General features: G+C 29.5%; 2 protein-coding genes across 3 annotated transcripts; both read left to right on the forward strand.

Moving 5' to 3' along the window:
* The first annotated feature begins 245 nt into the window (after positions 1–245).
* Positions 246–4,640, forward strand: LOC126687181 (vacuolar cation/proton exchanger 5-like). 2 transcript variants are annotated; one of them, XM_050381616.2, is made up of 14 exons: positions 246–492; positions 608–635; positions 746–896; positions 1,096–1,341; positions 1,424–1,491; positions 1,576–1,604; positions 1,703–1,899; positions 1,996–2,208; positions 2,287–2,427; positions 2,704–2,820; positions 2,904–2,957; positions 3,288–3,404; positions 3,546–3,642; positions 4,270–4,640. In XM_050381616.2, exons 3-14 carry the CDS (start codon positions 852–854, stop codon positions 4,290–4,292), a joined length of 1,347 nt encoding a protein of 448 aa, XP_050237573.1. In that variant the 5' UTR covers positions 246–492; positions 608–635; positions 746–851; the 3' UTR covers positions 4,293–4,640. The 2 variants fall into 2 exon arrangements, with proteins under 2 accessions (XP_050237573.1, XP_050237572.1); XM_050381615.2 differs by having other exon boundaries at positions 246–421.
* A 7,286-nt stretch (positions 4,641–11,926) lies between these two features.
* On the forward strand, positions 11,927–15,535 carry LOC126654159 (probable amino acid permease 7). Its single transcript, XM_050348236.1, has 6 exons — positions 11,927–12,076; positions 12,166–12,493; positions 13,315–13,529; positions 13,673–13,806; positions 14,111–14,338; positions 15,009–15,535. The coding sequence occupies exons 1-6, from the start codon at positions 12,013–12,015 to the stop codon at positions 15,408–15,410; spliced, it is 1,371 nt and encodes a 456-aa protein (XP_050204193.1). The 5' UTR covers positions 11,927–12,012; the 3' UTR covers positions 15,411–15,535.
* The last annotated feature ends 898 nt before the right edge of the window (positions 15,536–16,433 follow it).

Here is a 16,433-nt window from a genome sequence, read left to right on the forward strand (position 1 = left end):
ATGTATTAAAAGTTTTTTTTGAGATATACATTTTTGAAGCGGAATTAGACGAATTAAATGCTGCCACGTAAGGAGGGACAATGAAGGAGGTACAAAATAATGGGTTAAATAGAATTTTTTTATATATAATAAAAAAGTTTTAAAAGAGAAAAAAATTGGCAAAAGACATTTAGATAATAAAGATAAAATAGAATAAAAAAATGAGAAAAATAAGGAAGAGAAAATTGGATCCGCCCGGCTGCAGTGTGTGTCTTGTCCAAAATTAGTAAACGCTTTTACTTCTAATAACCTCACAATAAAATATCCCAAATCTGATATTTTACTATTTGGGATATCTAAAATAAAAACGAATTCAGCGGACAAATCAATTATCAGACCACAAAAAATTAGTAAAGCTCAAATCTTTTCCGGTTTTTGTTAGGTGGGTACTTTTTTTTTGTTTTTGTTTTTGGATTTCCTCGTTTCTTACAACTTCCTCTGCAACTGTTTAAGGTTTGTTTATTGTTTTTTTAGTTGCCCAGATCCCATCTTCATGTACCCACCAAGTTTTTTTCCATGTTTTTGATTCTTGATCTGTAAAAATTGATGGGTTTTGTTTTTCTTGCAGTGTAATAGAGGATAGAATCTAATAAAGGGTACTCTTGATTTCAAGTTTTATTATTTTCTTTGTCTTAAAGATTTAGTTATTGCATTACATTGATGAATTGGGATTTAAGTGTGCTAATGAATTGGCTTGTGAATCTAGGACCCTGTTTTCTTTGAGATTGAGCAAGTTTTTGGAGTACTCAATGTGCTTGTAGAAAGGCTTTTTCATGGATGTGGCAGAAAGTTTGTACTTATAGCTTCAGGGTATGGACTACAAGTTACAAGTTGCAGGAATTGAATCCCAACTTGAAGTAAGTCGCGTACCCGTTTTGCTGCAGTTAATAATGAAACAGTGAAACTTATCAACCAATGCAATGTTTTCTGTTGTATATTGCCAAAAGAAAACGACTTTTTTGATCAGGAGAAGTTACATTGTATCCACTTCGGTTGCGTAATCTGTTGACTTTTAGATATTGTGATTTCTGAGTACTAGAGTTTTTGTTGCAACAGATGGGATCGCTGGCTGAGAACGGATCTGTGAATGAGTTTGAGGATGAGAGTCTTTTTACGCCCGAGTCAACGTGGAAGATGCAAGCTAATCATATATCTGAATATGGATCTGTATCTGGTGGTAGTAAGAACTGGAGGAGTAATATTTATAGGAGCGTAAAAATTGTTGTTTTTTCAAATAAATTAAACTTACTTATGCCATTTGGGCCACTTGCGATCCTTGTACATATATCAACTGGGCATAATGTGAGTTATAGTTGTCTGTATTCTGTTTCATATTACGGTGTCTGCTTTATATATTTTACTAATTTATGGAGATCAATGGCAGGGATGGGTCTTCTTTCTTAGTTTATTAGGGATAACGCCTTTGGCTGAGCGTTTAGGTTATGCTACAGAGTAAGAATTCTTTCTTTTTCTGAACTATTTTGTGTCATATGGTTGTTTAGCGGTTAACATTGCTTGCTTATTGCTCTGATGTAGGCAATTGGCTTTTTTCACGGGACCTACAGGTACAGGTTATCTTTCGTAACAGTGTATATTTGCAATCTGTCACATAGAAAATTTAATTTGCCTTTGCCCTCTTTACAATATCAAACTGTAACTGCAGTTGGTGGTCTTCTTAATGCTACGTTTGGAAATGCAACGGAACTAATTATTGCTATTTATGCACTGAGACATCGGATGATACGCGTTGTTCAATTGTCTTTACTTGGCTCCATTTTGTCAAACATGTTGCTGGTTCTTGGATGTGCATTCTTCTGTGGTGGGCTTGTGTTTTATCGGAAAGAACAAGTCTTTAACAAGGTATGCCTTTTACGAATTCTTTATTCTTCTATCTAGTATTTTTCCAGCTCTTTAATATGGTGATTTCTGCAATGGCTAATCTGAGTCGATGTGCAGGCAACTGCTGTTGTGAGTTCGGGATTGCTGTTGATGGCTGTCATGGGTTTACTCTTTCCAGCTGTATTGCACTATACGCACACAGAAGTGCATTATGGAAAGTCAGAGTTGGCTCTATCAAGATTTAGCAGTTGTGTCATGCTTGTGGTGTATGCTGCATATATTTTTTTCCAGTTAAAGGGTCATACAGATCCATATGTTCCTCTATCAGAGGTTAGTTATTTTTGTGTTATCAAATTCCTGTGTGTTTGTACCTGCTTGGGATTAGCGTAATTGATTCTGTGAACTCAGGAAGTGAGTCAAAATGTGGAAGGCGGGGATGAGGTCGATGAAGAAACACCCGAGATCTGTAAATCTGAATCGGTGATTTGGCTTGCAATAATGACAGTTTGGATCTCTATTCTATCAGAATATTTGGTTGATGCCATCGAGGTATAGATGATCTTCATACCGTGTTTTCGTAGATTAATTATTCATATTATTAATAATTATATCTCTTGATGACTGCTTAGTTTCTTAAGGTTATCTTTCTTTACATTCTTTCTCTTTATCCACAATCAATAATTATGAAACCTTGGTAGAAATTGTTTTAGGCAATTGCTATTCTGGGGATTAAAGAAAAGATTTCAAGATGTAATCATATTTTCCCAAAGTATTGATGTAACTTCAGCAACTTAGTAATCCTTTTTGGTGGGAATTGTTTTGCAGGGAGCATCTAAGGCATGGAACATACCGATTTCCTTTATTGGTGTTATCCTGCTTCCAATTGTGGGGAATGCTGCAGAGCATGCAAGTGCTATCATGTTTGCCATGAAAGACAAGCTTGTAGGAATTGTTTACGTTTCTAATATTTTTGCATCTTACTAAAGTTTATTTGTGCTGTTTTGTGACCATAAATTTGTTTGCAGGATATATCACTGGGAGTGGCCATTGGTTCATCGACGCAAATATCTATGTTTGCTGTAAGTGTCAGAGAGTGTAATATTCTACTAATCTTCTTCCTACTTTCTTATTACCAAAAAAGGAAAAGAAAATGAAAAGAAAAAAATGAAGTCGAAAGAGTTCCGGGTTATGGACTATTCTTATGCTTTTAACAAACAGTCTCAGAGATGTCATGTATTTTAGTGAAAAACATTCATTTTTAAATATCAATTTTCGATTTAGAATTATGATTCATTCTGATATGTACAACTTTTCCTCACACATCAAGAGTGAGCCGATTTTTTTTCTTTTATTGGATAAAACTTTCTTCTTTACTTGTTTAAAATATGTATTGTTGCCATTTTCTGCAGATTCCTTTCTGTGTTGTTGTTGGGTGGATTATGGGGCAGCCTATGGACTTGAACTTTCAACTATTTGAAACTGCAACTCTTTTCATAACAGTTATAGTTGTAGCCTTCTTTATACAGGTTTGTACTCCAAAGTTTTTAAGTAACATTTCATTTTCTCTGGCAATGTAGTCGTCATCAGTCATCAAGTCATAATATGTATTTAAAAATTGTGCTAGGTGTTTGACTTTACGAACCATTAAACTGTCTATCATATTGCAGGAAGGAACCTCTAATTACTTCAAAGGACTAATGCTCATTCTTTGTTATGTGATTGTTGCTGCAAGTTTCTTTGTGCATGAAGATCCTATTTCACCAGGTTAGTTGCTTATACGCCTAGTTCTTTTTCGAATTTAGGAACTCTCATTTTAGGAACACATAATTGCAGTGATCAAAGATTTGATCTAAATTGGAAAAACTAATCCAGAAAATGCTCTAAGCTATCCAGTTGGATTTATTAGATTTACGATTCTAGTTATTTAGTCTTGAAGTAATATAATATAATTTTTCGTTTTATCATCATCATCATCACAGTACACGTGATCACTATCAAACACTTTTAAGCTTAATTTAATTGTAATGTGATCAATTTATGATATGTACTTCGCTACATGTTCAGTACTATTTTTGTTAGATACATGAGTTTAGTAGAAGAATTGTAAATTGCAATTTGTTTTAGAATTGTATTTTGATACTATCGTCAATTTGTTTTAAGAATTTCGTAAACAGAACTAACTAAACCATTAAACTCCCGTAACCAGCTAAGATGATTTTGCATAGTTCAAAATCTACCCCTAATCCGACAAATTTGGATAGGATGGAACAAATATTGGCCAACGCCCATAATAAAAGGCCACGCTCTTACTAACTTGGTTCCGTTGTATTAGCTATGTAGATTAAATGCTGATATGCTTAGAAATATAATAATGAATCTGTTTTGTTGCAGATGGTGACAATCAAAAACCGTAAGTCATCACTGCAGCCGCATTATAGCCAGAAGTCAGATCCGTCATCTTGGTGTGTATATATCACCCACTTTGAAAAATCTAATGTTTCTGCTTGTGCAAGTGCTTGTTCAGATAATGTCGTCGAATGAGTATCACCATGCCCATATTTTTTGTTCGCTTTCTTCTGGCGCCTGGTTTCATGCTCAATGATCTATGGGGGTGAGGGTCAGAATTGTTAATATAGTAGAAACTTTGAAGTACAATTTTTGTAGTGTATTTTAAAGTATTTCAAGCATTTGTGATTCTGTTAATTGCAGTACAAGTGTCTGTGATTGGTTTTGATTAATGGGAATGCTGAACTTATGAATTATAGGGAACAATCTATTTGTGGTAACCATGAAAGGAAATAAAAAAAAAATTAGACTTACGTTTTCTTTTCTGATACATCCATTATTAGTTTAGTGCTTTGAAGCACAAACAGTGGGTATTATTCCTACTCGTTTTGAGGTGATAATCATACATGTTTGAGAATAAAGAAAATCATTTATTATTTTATAATTAATATAGTTAAGTAATTCTAAAATTCTTTAAAAGGATAATATTGTCATCTAATCATTTTTATGAGTTTAAATTTTAAAAATGAAGTTTAGTAGGTAACAATACATTAAAGTTAAATACTTCATTAATTTCAAATTGATAGACATTTGGGGTGCATAACAATATATATTTTTAATTAATTTAGATAAAATGAGTCGATGTATAAAAAATAGGATATCTATTCTTATTTAATGTCATAGTAATTTTTATTTTTTTATCCTTAATATATTTTAGGGTTAATTTCATATAAAATCATCACCTTTACATGTTTTTTCATTTTAATCACGTCTTTTAATAAGTGTTAAATAAAATCATCATCTTTCATTATTTTGCAAATCTATCACGAATGTGAAAATCCGGCGTATGTTTGTTAATTCGACAACCGGAATCAATAAGAAAAGAGTAAGAGGAATGTATTTTGTATGTTAATAGGGCATTAGTCAGATTAAAACATTTATTTGGGAGGTAAAATACATCAAATTTTACTTATCGATGATAGATTTGCAAAAAAAGAAAGGTGGTGATTTTATTAGACACTTTTTAAAGGACGTGATTAAAATGAAAAACCGTGTAAAGGTGGTGATTTTATATAGAATTAACCCTACATTTTACTATAATTAATGATGTGTACAATTTCTATATGAATTTCTCTAAATTTAATAATTATACTAGTAATTAAAGAAACAATTTAGAGTTCATTCTCTTAAAACAAAAGTTATGTATATATGGTTATTAAATATAAATTAAAGGAATTTAGATCCAACGGCTCTTCAGATGGAGATTACATTTGTATTTAATAAGCAAGTCTGTACGAGCAGGGTTAGGATGAAGTGGCAAACACTTATTTCTCCCTAATTGAAGTTTTGCATTCAAATACTGAAAATAAATAAGCTTTAAAAAATTTATTAAAGATTTTGTTGTTTTAATAAATTTTATTATCTTGAACTAATTGAGACAGTGATTCCGAACAGCGAAATGTACTTATACCAGAATATAGCCTCTCGAAATAGTTTTAAAAGGTATATCTTGAATCAAGATGACCGATAATGAAATGCTCAAATTAAGAGAGACAAATAAGTAAGCACATGCAAAGTTTTACATTTAAAAGCATCTAAAATTAATGAGAGAATCTAATGTTGGTTGGTATAGAAGAATATATATAAATACATATTATTGGGAGTGTGCACCAAATTAAGTTGCCCGAGAAATTCAAACTATATTAATTAATTTAATTTAATTTAATTATTACAACTTTCTAAAATTTTACTATTTAGTTTCATGTTTAATTTAAATAAAAATAATTATATAAAAAATAATTATTTTAAAAATGTAATATAATTTTTATATTTACAAATGAATAAAATGTATGATATATTATAGTTCAACTTTGATTTACATTTGAAGGTGTAATATTTTTAATTTTTTAATAAAAAAATATTATTGTATTTGTATTAGGTTTTTTGATCACGTATTTGTATTAGATTGAAATTCAAAACGAAACAAAATATACTCTTTAATGCGGTTTATTTATTATTTTCTTTTAAAAAATGGGTTTAATGCTTATAGACTTGCATGAATTCTTTTAATTTCTTAATAAATTTTTTTAACTCACCCTTTATTGGAAAAAATTTATCTTTATCTTTTAAAAATAAATTGTTGTTTTATTTTCGTCCAACTTAATTTTTTTATCATCTTATTTTTCATATATTTTGTCATTTGCAGCCTAACATGGATTAATTTTATCTATCATTTAGTTATATTTATGCCATTTAATTAGATCTTAATCATTACTTTTGTTATATACTAACTTTTTTTACAATAATTACATTCCTTTCATTACGGTATGGCCTCTGGCGATAAAATTCCAGTTGTTGCATGCGCTAGGAATTTTTTTAATTATTATTTAATTATTTTATAATTAATTTTTCTATATAACTAACGCTCATTAGTTTGTTTTATGGATGACATGGCGTAACGGCTGCATTTAATAATTTTTTTCTAACGATAAGCTTATCAGCAAAGAAAAAGGAAGGCAATAGGGAGAAAAACAAACATGACAATAGCCCATAACCAAAGCATATCTCCTATTTTCTTTAATCAGTGGTAGATGTTAAATCAACCAAAGTCACTGACTATACGAAAATTTGAATCAAGACATTATAAATATATGAACAAATTATTATGAGGCACTCAATATATAGTATAATTTATATTTTGATATTTTTTTATTTGAAAATATAATTTAATAGTTTTCCGTTTTAATTTTATTAATTATTACTCTTTTATTAATTTAGGGTATCAAATTTTTAGCAGAACTGAAAGTTAGGTATCAAATCATTTGAAAGTGAGGTAGTAAATTATTTAATAAAATTAAAAAATAAGGGACCGAATCGTTAACAAAATTGAAAGTTAGGTATCAAACCGTTTGAAAGTAAGTGCCAAAATTAGCGAAGAGGTCTAATAGTTAGCAAAATTGAAAGTGAGAGACTATTAAATAGAATTTTAAAATAAGCGGTATCAAACTGTTAATTATAGTATAACTGGGAAGCCTGAAAATAATTTGTTTTAAATACATTTGGAGAATCTAACTATATTAAAAAAATCTAAACATTATTTAAATCCAAACCTTTGCGTTTTTTCATCAATTATGACCAATTTTTTCAATTTTGTCGAATTTGAATTTTTTTTTACAATTATTGACCAAAATTTTAAATTTCATATTTTAAGTCCGATATATTTTTTTATCTATTGCTACCAAACATTCATATTAACTCTTTTTAAAAGTTAGACAAAAATTAAAAATTTGGTTGTAATTGATAAAATATGCAAAAATTTGTTTAAATATGAAACTGAAAATTTTGATCATAATAATAAAAAAACTTTCCAATTGGATATAATTGTAAAAAGTAAAAGGTTTGATCTTGATAAAAAAATGTAAAAGTTTATATTTAAAAAGTAATCTGGCCTTTGTAAAATAATCGATTAATTATTGAGACTGATATTTGCTATTTAATATAGGTTTAATGTCTTTCAGTTTTTAGATTCAATTATCAGAATGTTATTTACTCTATTTTAATGTTAATAAAAATGTAAAATTATAAGAATTTAACCCCCAAGTAATTAACTAATAAAATATCAACATATCAGTAATATTGCTGAAAATATTATTATAATTATTATAATTATCATTTTTTTTAACAAAAATATGCTATTTTATACTCCCTCCGTCCCGTTTAAGAAGGGACAAATGAGTTTTGCACAAAGATTAATAAAATAAGACAATATTTCATTTTGTCATGTTTACCCCTATTAATTAGTATGGTTTCTTCTAATAATAGAATATATGTATTGTAAATTGAGTTGCATTTAATGTATATTGAAATAACTAAAAGGATAAAAGTGGAAGTTTAATATAAATTGGCACAGAAAACACGATATGGCCTTCTTAGATGGGACAATTAAAAATGGGATATGTCCCTTCTTAAAGGGGACGGAGGGAGTATTAGTTATTAGTAAAAATTATCAAAAATTAATTTATATTAAATTTATTTTTTAACCGGACAAATCATGGTCTGAGAAAGAGAGTCGGAAGTCGAACTCCTAATCTCACGCACTGTAAAAACTGGCCATTAAGCCAAAGTCGCCGTGTGTTATTAGAGCATCTCCACTCTAGTGCCAAATTACCTCACAATGCTATAATTTAGTATTTAGTATAAAAAATACATCTCCATTGCACTTCTATTTCATGTGCTAAATTTAGCATATGCTAAATTTTGTGCCAAATTTGTTAGAAAATTTAGCATATGCCAAATTTTATTATATGTAAATTATTTACAGATTTTCCATCAATAATGATAATTACTTGTAAAATTATAAATTTAGCATTTAATTTAGCATTTTGCAATAGAGTGAATTTCAATAACATGTGCTATATGTAGCATTTTATCTTATTTTGTGCTAAAAATAGCATAAAAAATACAACATGCAATGGAGATGCTCTTATCATTTTGTAAACTATAAAATTGTTAAATCAAAACAAATTATTGCTCTCACAAGTAACATGTAGGGCTAGCTTTATGGATAACAATGTGTCTTTCTAATGTTATATTTATATTATTCAACTTACCATATGACACTTGAAGACCTTGCCTAGTTGGCTAAACTTTAATGATATGTGTATGAGGTTGAAGGTCACTCACAGGCAGTGTGTCTATTTAAAAAATATCTAACATTAACTCCCGCTGATCCCCACTAATAATTAGAATAGACTATTTTTGACCAAAAAAAAAAAAATTACCATATGAATTCAGCAAACACAAAAATACTAATGATATACATGGGACTTTTTGTTTTGGTAAAATAGACATGAGACTCTCATTCTTTGCAATTTTAATTAATATCATTGCATGATTGTAGAATAGATAATGATTGATAACGATAGATTAGTCCTCTTCATTAGGTGCTAATGCTGATCTAATTTTTTGCTTCGTACTAACTTTTATATTCATTATGGTTTCTTGTCTTCAACTCCAAAATATTTCGTTTGATTTTAATATCTAGTTTTACTTCATTATTAATAAATTATAAGAATATGATTTATAAAAAATATAAGAAGTAAACTGGATAATATGTTTATTTCAAGATTAATCAATACCTTTATCACTTTTCATAAGGGAAGAACTCGGTTTTAATATAAATAAAAGTAAATGGATTTAATTTATAGAAATTAAAGTATAGGGATTCAATATCGAAAGAAGTAAGAGTAGAAGGACCTAGTAGCGGGTTATGCCAAGAAAAAACATGTCTTCCTGTCAATTGGGGATGAATTGCGTCTTTCAAAGGAAAAGGACAAAAATGAAAGCAAATTGCATGGATCATTCATTTGACTTTTAATTTCAAACAAGTAGACTAGCCACCCACCTTGCTACTACTTATCCATACTATGTATTTCTAAAATTCCGATTAATTCCGCTAATCTTATTTTGATTAAATTGATTAATTCAGCAAATAAAAATAAAAGTTTAATTTTCACTAAATTGCTCCGTCAGGCTTTCGCCCATTGCAAAATTGCGGAGGCTTGGTCCGATCATTTACAATCAACCATTTACTGACCCCTAGTAGCTAAGCTAGCTAGTAGATAAATAAGGCAGTAAAATGCAAAAAGTTGAAATCATAGAATAGTAAAGGCTTAATGTCTTAAAAAAACCCCGACCTTTTAGCCCCTTTTCAATCATACCCTGATGTTGAAAATTTGTCAATTTTACCCTATTTCGCATTTTTGTGTTTCAATTGTACCCTGAAAAATTAAATTAACGTCTTTTGCGTTTGGAAATTTGTTTAAAATATTCTCCATGTCTCGCATATATTAATTGTATATTTTTAAAATTTATTTAAATTAATTAAGAATTTAAATTAGTGTTAATTTGATTATGGTTTTTAGTTAGTTTTTAAAAATAAAGGACTTATTTATACTTTTTTGAATAAAAAAGAATTTAATTTCATGTTTATACTTAATTAATTGAATGATTTCATCATTTAAGTAAAAAAATTAACAAAAATTAAAATATTGGGGTACAATTGAAAACGGAAAATTCAAAAGTGGGTAAAATTGACAAATTTTCAACGTCGGGGTGGAATTGAAAAAAGGTTTAAAGGTGAGGGGTTTTTGAGTGATTAGGCCAATAGTAAAATAAACTTATCGCTATTTTTTCTATTAGCAATGGCATATATTTTAGTATTATTTTGTCCAATTATTATGGTTAAATATATAGTCATTAATTGCATTGCTGTAATTTCTTTAACAAGTAATACCAGAGATATCAAAATATAGTTATGCAACCAATGGGGGTTGATGCAAGTGATAAACGGCTTGATATCGCTTAAGTAAGGTCTCGAGTTCGAGTTCTTGTGAATGTAGAAAATTTCCATTGGCAAACTCACCCACCATGCCAGATGCGCGACGCAGGTCGGATCCGGATTAGTCAGGGCGAAGCCTTGAAAATCGGGTGGGCACCCAAAAAAAATATAGTTATGCATGTCCAGTAGAAGTTGCTATTACACTTTCTTGAACTTATCGTTGGCTAAATGTTATGTCTATCATTGTCTACAAATTGGTAGCCACATACTGAACCTCCCTTCATTACAACCTTTGGCCTCATATCTATGAAAATGATTTCCACTATCAGCAATTATACGCTCATCGGTTAATGTCACTGCTAAAATACAAGTTTAACCGACCACTTTTATCGACGGACAACGGCGGAATTTCAATGGATAAATTCTTTTACCAACTATAAATCAATATTTTATAATGTTTTTAATGATACCTTTACAAAAAAGAAATTAAATAAGATTCAAGTTTCTTTTATAAAAAGAACAATAACCGTAGAACTTCTATGACATTTAACTTAAAACAATAAATTTAAATATATTTTGTCGTGTATGTATTTTTCATTTCACTCATTTATTTTGAACGTGTAGTTTTTTCAATTTAATAATTTAAACACGGTGCAATTAAATAACGTCTCTATACAAAATTAAATGAATTTGAATTTTGATGTAGATAAGTTTGGAATATAATCAAGTCAATTTATTATGACATGATTATTTTTATGTCTAAATAGGTTATAATACACACTCAATTCATTTAAATACAATTTTTTTAACTTATTTTAAAATTTCAGAATATAATTATTTTTATTTTTGTCTGTATATAATGTTGGTTCTTTATTTTAGTAATTTGTGTTAAATTAAAGAAATATATATACATACATGATTTCAATAATTAAATGAGTTTTAACTCACAATTTAAACATATTGATCTATTAACATATTTATTAAAAATATTTATACTTCATAAGTGTTGCGTCGTGAAGTTTACACAGTCAATGTGTCACGTTTAAGTTTTATATATCAAACACGATTATTGATTGTTTCGTGTTCGTATTTTGACTAGTCGTATTTCGCGCTTAGACATATCCGACCCGTTAATAACCCGCAAACACGAATTGACAAGTCTTGCAATATTTCAACATAAATGTACTTTTCGAAGCCTATTATTTTTATAAAGTGGGAGTTAATTAGAGGCTCTTTATTTCTACTAAACATGCGTTAGCTGCTAAAAACAAACATTCTCAGTCTCTGCCATGGCAGTACAAGAGCAACCTATTGATAGTTCATATGATGATGACGGCAAGCCACTAAGAACTGGTAAATATATATTTAAAAACTTATAGTTCTTGTTAATATATTTATTGCTTGTATTTTCTTGAAATTTAATCTTGAATTTAAACTTGTAGGAACTTTATGGAGCTGTATAGCGCACATAATCACTGCTGTGATAGGTTCTGGAGTTCTTTCTTTAGCTTGGAGTACAGCTCAGCTCGGATGGATCGCCGGCCCGATTTCATTGCTTTGTTTCGCAATTGTCACTTACATTTCTGCATTTCTGCTGTCGGATTGTTACCGGTCACCTGATCCGGTGACCGGAACGCGAAACTACTCTTACATGGATGCTGTTAGAGTTAACTTGGGTAATACGCAGACATGGTTTTGTGGGTTGCTTCAGTATTTAAGCATGTTTGGGACTGCTATTGCCTATGTTATTACTACTGCTACCAGCATGAGGTATATTTTTCTTTTTAATTTTTATCATGCTCACTTTAAAATTCATTCAATCAAGGTTTTTTTGTTTTTTTTTTTAAAGTTTTGGAGACAAATTTAGAACATCAACTTTTAAGAATATTATTTTTGTTGTATCTGTTTTGGAAATTTTTACCTAAGTTGATCTTTGTTGACCACACTCACATGGCATCACATGGCATCGGATGTGCTTAAATTATTATGAGTAACTACTAGCTAGGGTATTGCCAAAATCAAACTAAATTGAATATATAAATCAAATTGACTTGGGTACTGACTTTGGTTTGATTTGAACTATACAACTCAGTTCGATTTTAAAAGAAAAAAAAATTAGTTTTGGTTTTGATATAAATTACAAAATATATCCGAAATGATTGGTTTAGTTAATTTTTTAAAAAATTCTTAAAAAAATCGATTTGGTTTGAATTTGAAATAGAGTTGAAAATCGATTTGAACGGAATATACAACTCTAACTATAACTTGCGATTGTTGATACATGATTCTGAATTAGGTTATAGATTTTTATATACCCAATTGTAACTAAATTATATCATATCCATGCGTTACTAATTTTTTAATTTTGTTGAACTTATTCTAGATAGAACTGTCACTTCATTCAATCATGTCCTATGTTGGAAACGTTTCAGATATTTACAGTTTCAGATACGACATTTTATATAGAAAATCTTAAAATAATAATATTTCGTCGTGGCTGTGTTCAAGTGTCCCGTGTTTTTATATCCGTGTCCGTTTCTATGCTACATAGAACTTATTAATCACATAATGAAGTTAATTGATTAATGCAGAGCAATTCAAAGGTCAAATTGTTATCATAAGGAAGGGCATAAAGCTGCATGTTCATACGAGGATACATTGTTTATGCTTGCGTTTGGACTAGTGCAAATAGTAGTGTCACAAATCCCAAATTTTCATAACATGGAATGGCTCTCAGTTATTGCAGCAATCATGTCCTTCACTTACTCATTTATCGGATTTGGACTTGGCTTTGCTAAAGTATTAGGTACACATTTCAGTTTTTTTTTTTTTAATTTAATTAATTTGACCGGTTCGATTAAAAAAATAAAATAATTTCAGTTTCGGTTAAATCGGTCGGTTTTTAGTTAAAGGGGTTCTTTGGTTGAAGTAAATTTGTGGAAAATGCAGAAAATGGGACGATAAAGGGGAGCATAAGAGGAGTTCCAGCTGCTAATACTGCTGATAAATTATGGCTAGCATTTGAAGCACTAGGTGACATTGCTTTTGCATATCCATACTCACTTATTCTTCTTGAAATTCAGGTAATTTCATTTCTATTTCTATTTCTATTTTTCTAAGTTGCACGGAAACGGAAACGGCGAAACAGATTTTTTCAAAATATAAAAAACGAGTTTCCAATTTTTACTATTTACAGAAACGGGCCCGAAATGTTTCCGAAGAGTTTCTGAGAGTTTCCAAAACAGAAACGTTTCCGAAACGAGAAAACTCAGCATACATAAAGTTTCGCTGCATCCTAGTATTTCCTCAAACAAATATTCATCATAATATTAGCAAATTGTTGGAGAAGAAATTAAATAACAAAATAAATGTTTAAAATGATTGAAGGATACATTGAAGTCAAAACCAGCAGAGAACAAAACCATGAAGAAGGGATCAATGATTGCAATATTTATTACAACATTTTTTTACTTGTGCTGTGGATGCTTCGGATATGCAGCATTTGGGAACGAGACACCAGGAAATTTATTGACAGGATTTGGATTTTTTGAACCTTTTTGGCTCATTGATTTAGCTAATGCTTGCATTGTTCTTCATTTAATTGGAGGATATCAGGTACCGTACTACTCCCCTTTTTAAAATCTAAATATCAATTTACCTCCTCAACTTCTACGCGATAGTTAATTAATAAAAAATTATTAATTTTATCAATTAATCTGTTCAACTTGTCAATTTTATCAATTAGACTAAATGTATTAATTTTAAAAATTAATTAATAAAATTAAGGGGATAAATTGAACAAAATTTAGACTAATTGATATTCCAGGGACTAATTAATAAAATAAAATAGTATAGATTGTTCATGACCTACAAGTTAAAGGGGGAAAATTAGAGATGAGTAAAAGTTTGGTTAAAATTAAATTAATTAATTAACAATCTATTTCGGTTAATTGGGTCAAAGATTTACGGTCACTAATTTTTTTGGCTTCGTTTACTCACTGTTAAGAGTTTTAAGATTTTGGCTAACTCAACTAACCAATTGTTTTTTGTTTCATTTATATTTTAAATTATTATTGGTTTAATCAAATTAACAGACTAATTTAGTCGGTTTTTAGTTTTTGTTTATTTTAATTAATTCAGTCAATTTGGTTAAATTGATAAAGTAATTCAGTTTTGGTAAAATAAGTTAGTATTAACCGAACCGACCGTTTGCTTATCCCCATAAATTAGTATTTAAGACAAAATAGAATTATAGTTGACTCATGGATTTGTATTTTTGTTTCAGATATACAGCCAACCCGTATTTGCATTTGTGGAGCGTTGGCTCGGCAAGAAATATCCAAGAAGTAGATTAATAAATAAATTTTACACCATCAAACTCCCATTATTACCTCCTCTGCAACTCAACATTCTGAGGCTATGTTTCAGAACAGCTTACGTGGCAGCCACGACAGCAGCTGCCATGGCATTTCCTTACTTTAACAGTGTTTTGGGAGTTTTGGGAGCACTGAATTTTTGGCCTTTGGCCATTTATTTTCCGGTGGAAATGTATTTTGTGCAGAAGAAAATTGGAGCTTGGACAAGAAAATGGATTGTTCTTAGGATTTTTAGCTTTATTTGTTTGCTTGTCACTATTTTGGGATTAATTGGGTCAATTGAAGGGCTTATTAGTGCCAAAATTGGCTAATTGGATAGATTTTGTGATGCTAAATTATTTGTGGGCTATTATTAGAATATTGTTAATTAGGTGAATGTGTACTTGAAATTCAATTTGAAGTTGAAATAGTGTGAAGCTCTAATAATAGATTGTAAAATCCGAAAACAGAGTTTACTTTTTTGTTCAACTATGTAGCACGGAAACAGAAACTGTCACGAGAAATAGATCTCTGTATTCTAGTTTAAATCATGAAATTGATCACATTTTTATAAATAGATCTCTGTATTTCAGTTTTATTTAATTGATTTTCTTGATTTTCCTTTTTATAATGTTTAATATTTGTTAAAATAGAGGAAATGTGAGTAACGTCATTAAATAATATTAATTAATGGCATATTAAACTTAGTTATTTAATAATTGAATGAATTAAAATAAATCTAATTGTAAAATTTTAACTAAATCAATTGTGGAAAGTGATATATTGCAAAATTCTAACTTAACAAAAAGAAAATGATATTACAGATAGAAAAAATTATCATTATCTTTTAAATTATGATTTTATTAATTTAAACAAAACAATTTTAATTTTAAATTTTAAATGAGTAGTCTATAATTTTTAGATTTAGGCTCATAGGACCGCCTTAAACCCGGCCCTAAATATAAAATGGACATGTCTAGTCCAAGAATTGCTTGCATGACTCTCAAGTCTCAACAACCTGTACAATAGCCCGTTTTAGAATCCTCTAAACCATTGCAAAACAGACTTAAATAGCAATTTTTCCCTTTAACTTATAAAAGAATGGACAATTAATATATAAATTAATTTATTAGCAAATTAGTACACGGATTTATTGATTATGGGCAATTAGCCCATTTTGACAAATTAACTTACAAATTAAGGGGGCAAATTGTCAAAATGGGCAAATTGCCCATAATTACCAAGTTCGTGCGAAATCGGTTCCAATTTTCTTAGAAAAACGGTTCTGGTTCCAACCCTTTTAAAAATAATAATTTTAAAAGATCGACTATATATATACAACGAATAATAACTGA

The sequence above is a fragment of the Mercurialis annua genome, linkage group LG6 (assembly GCF_937616625.2).
Source record: "Mercurialis annua linkage group LG6, ddMerAnnu1.2, whole genome shotgun sequence".
In the NCBI taxonomy this organism is placed as follows: Eukaryota; Viridiplantae; Streptophyta; class Magnoliopsida; order Malpighiales; family Euphorbiaceae; genus Mercurialis; species Mercurialis annua.

What these genes read in the sequence shown, in the direction of transcription:
- LOC126687181 (XM_050381616.2), top strand. Translation starts at nt 852, where the DNA reads ATGGACTACAAGTTACAAGTTGCAGGAATTGAATCCCAACTTGAA. An exon ending in TTTTTTCACGGGACCTACAG is followed by an intron (nt 1,605 to 1,702) that starts GTACAGGTTATC and finishes CTGTAACTGCAG; the next exon opens with TTGGTGGTCTTCTTAATGCT. An exon ending in CGCAAATATCTATGTTTGCT is followed by an intron (nt 2,958 to 3,287) that starts GTAAGTGTCAGA and finishes CATTTTCTGCAG; the next exon opens with ATTCCTTTCTGTGTTGTTGT.
- LOC126654159 (XM_050348236.1), top strand. Translation starts at nt 12,013, where the DNA reads ATGGCAGTACAAGAGCAACCTATTGATAGTTCATATGATGATGACGGC. An exon ending in CGGCAAGCCACTAAGAACTG is followed by an intron (nt 12,077 to 12,165) that starts GTAAATATATAT and finishes TTAAACTTGTAG; the next exon opens with GAACTTTATGGAGCTGTATA. An exon ending in TTATTCTTCTTGAAATTCAG is followed by an intron (nt 13,807 to 14,110) that starts GTAATTTCATTT and finishes AAATGATTGAAG; the next exon opens with GATACATTGAAGTCAAAACC.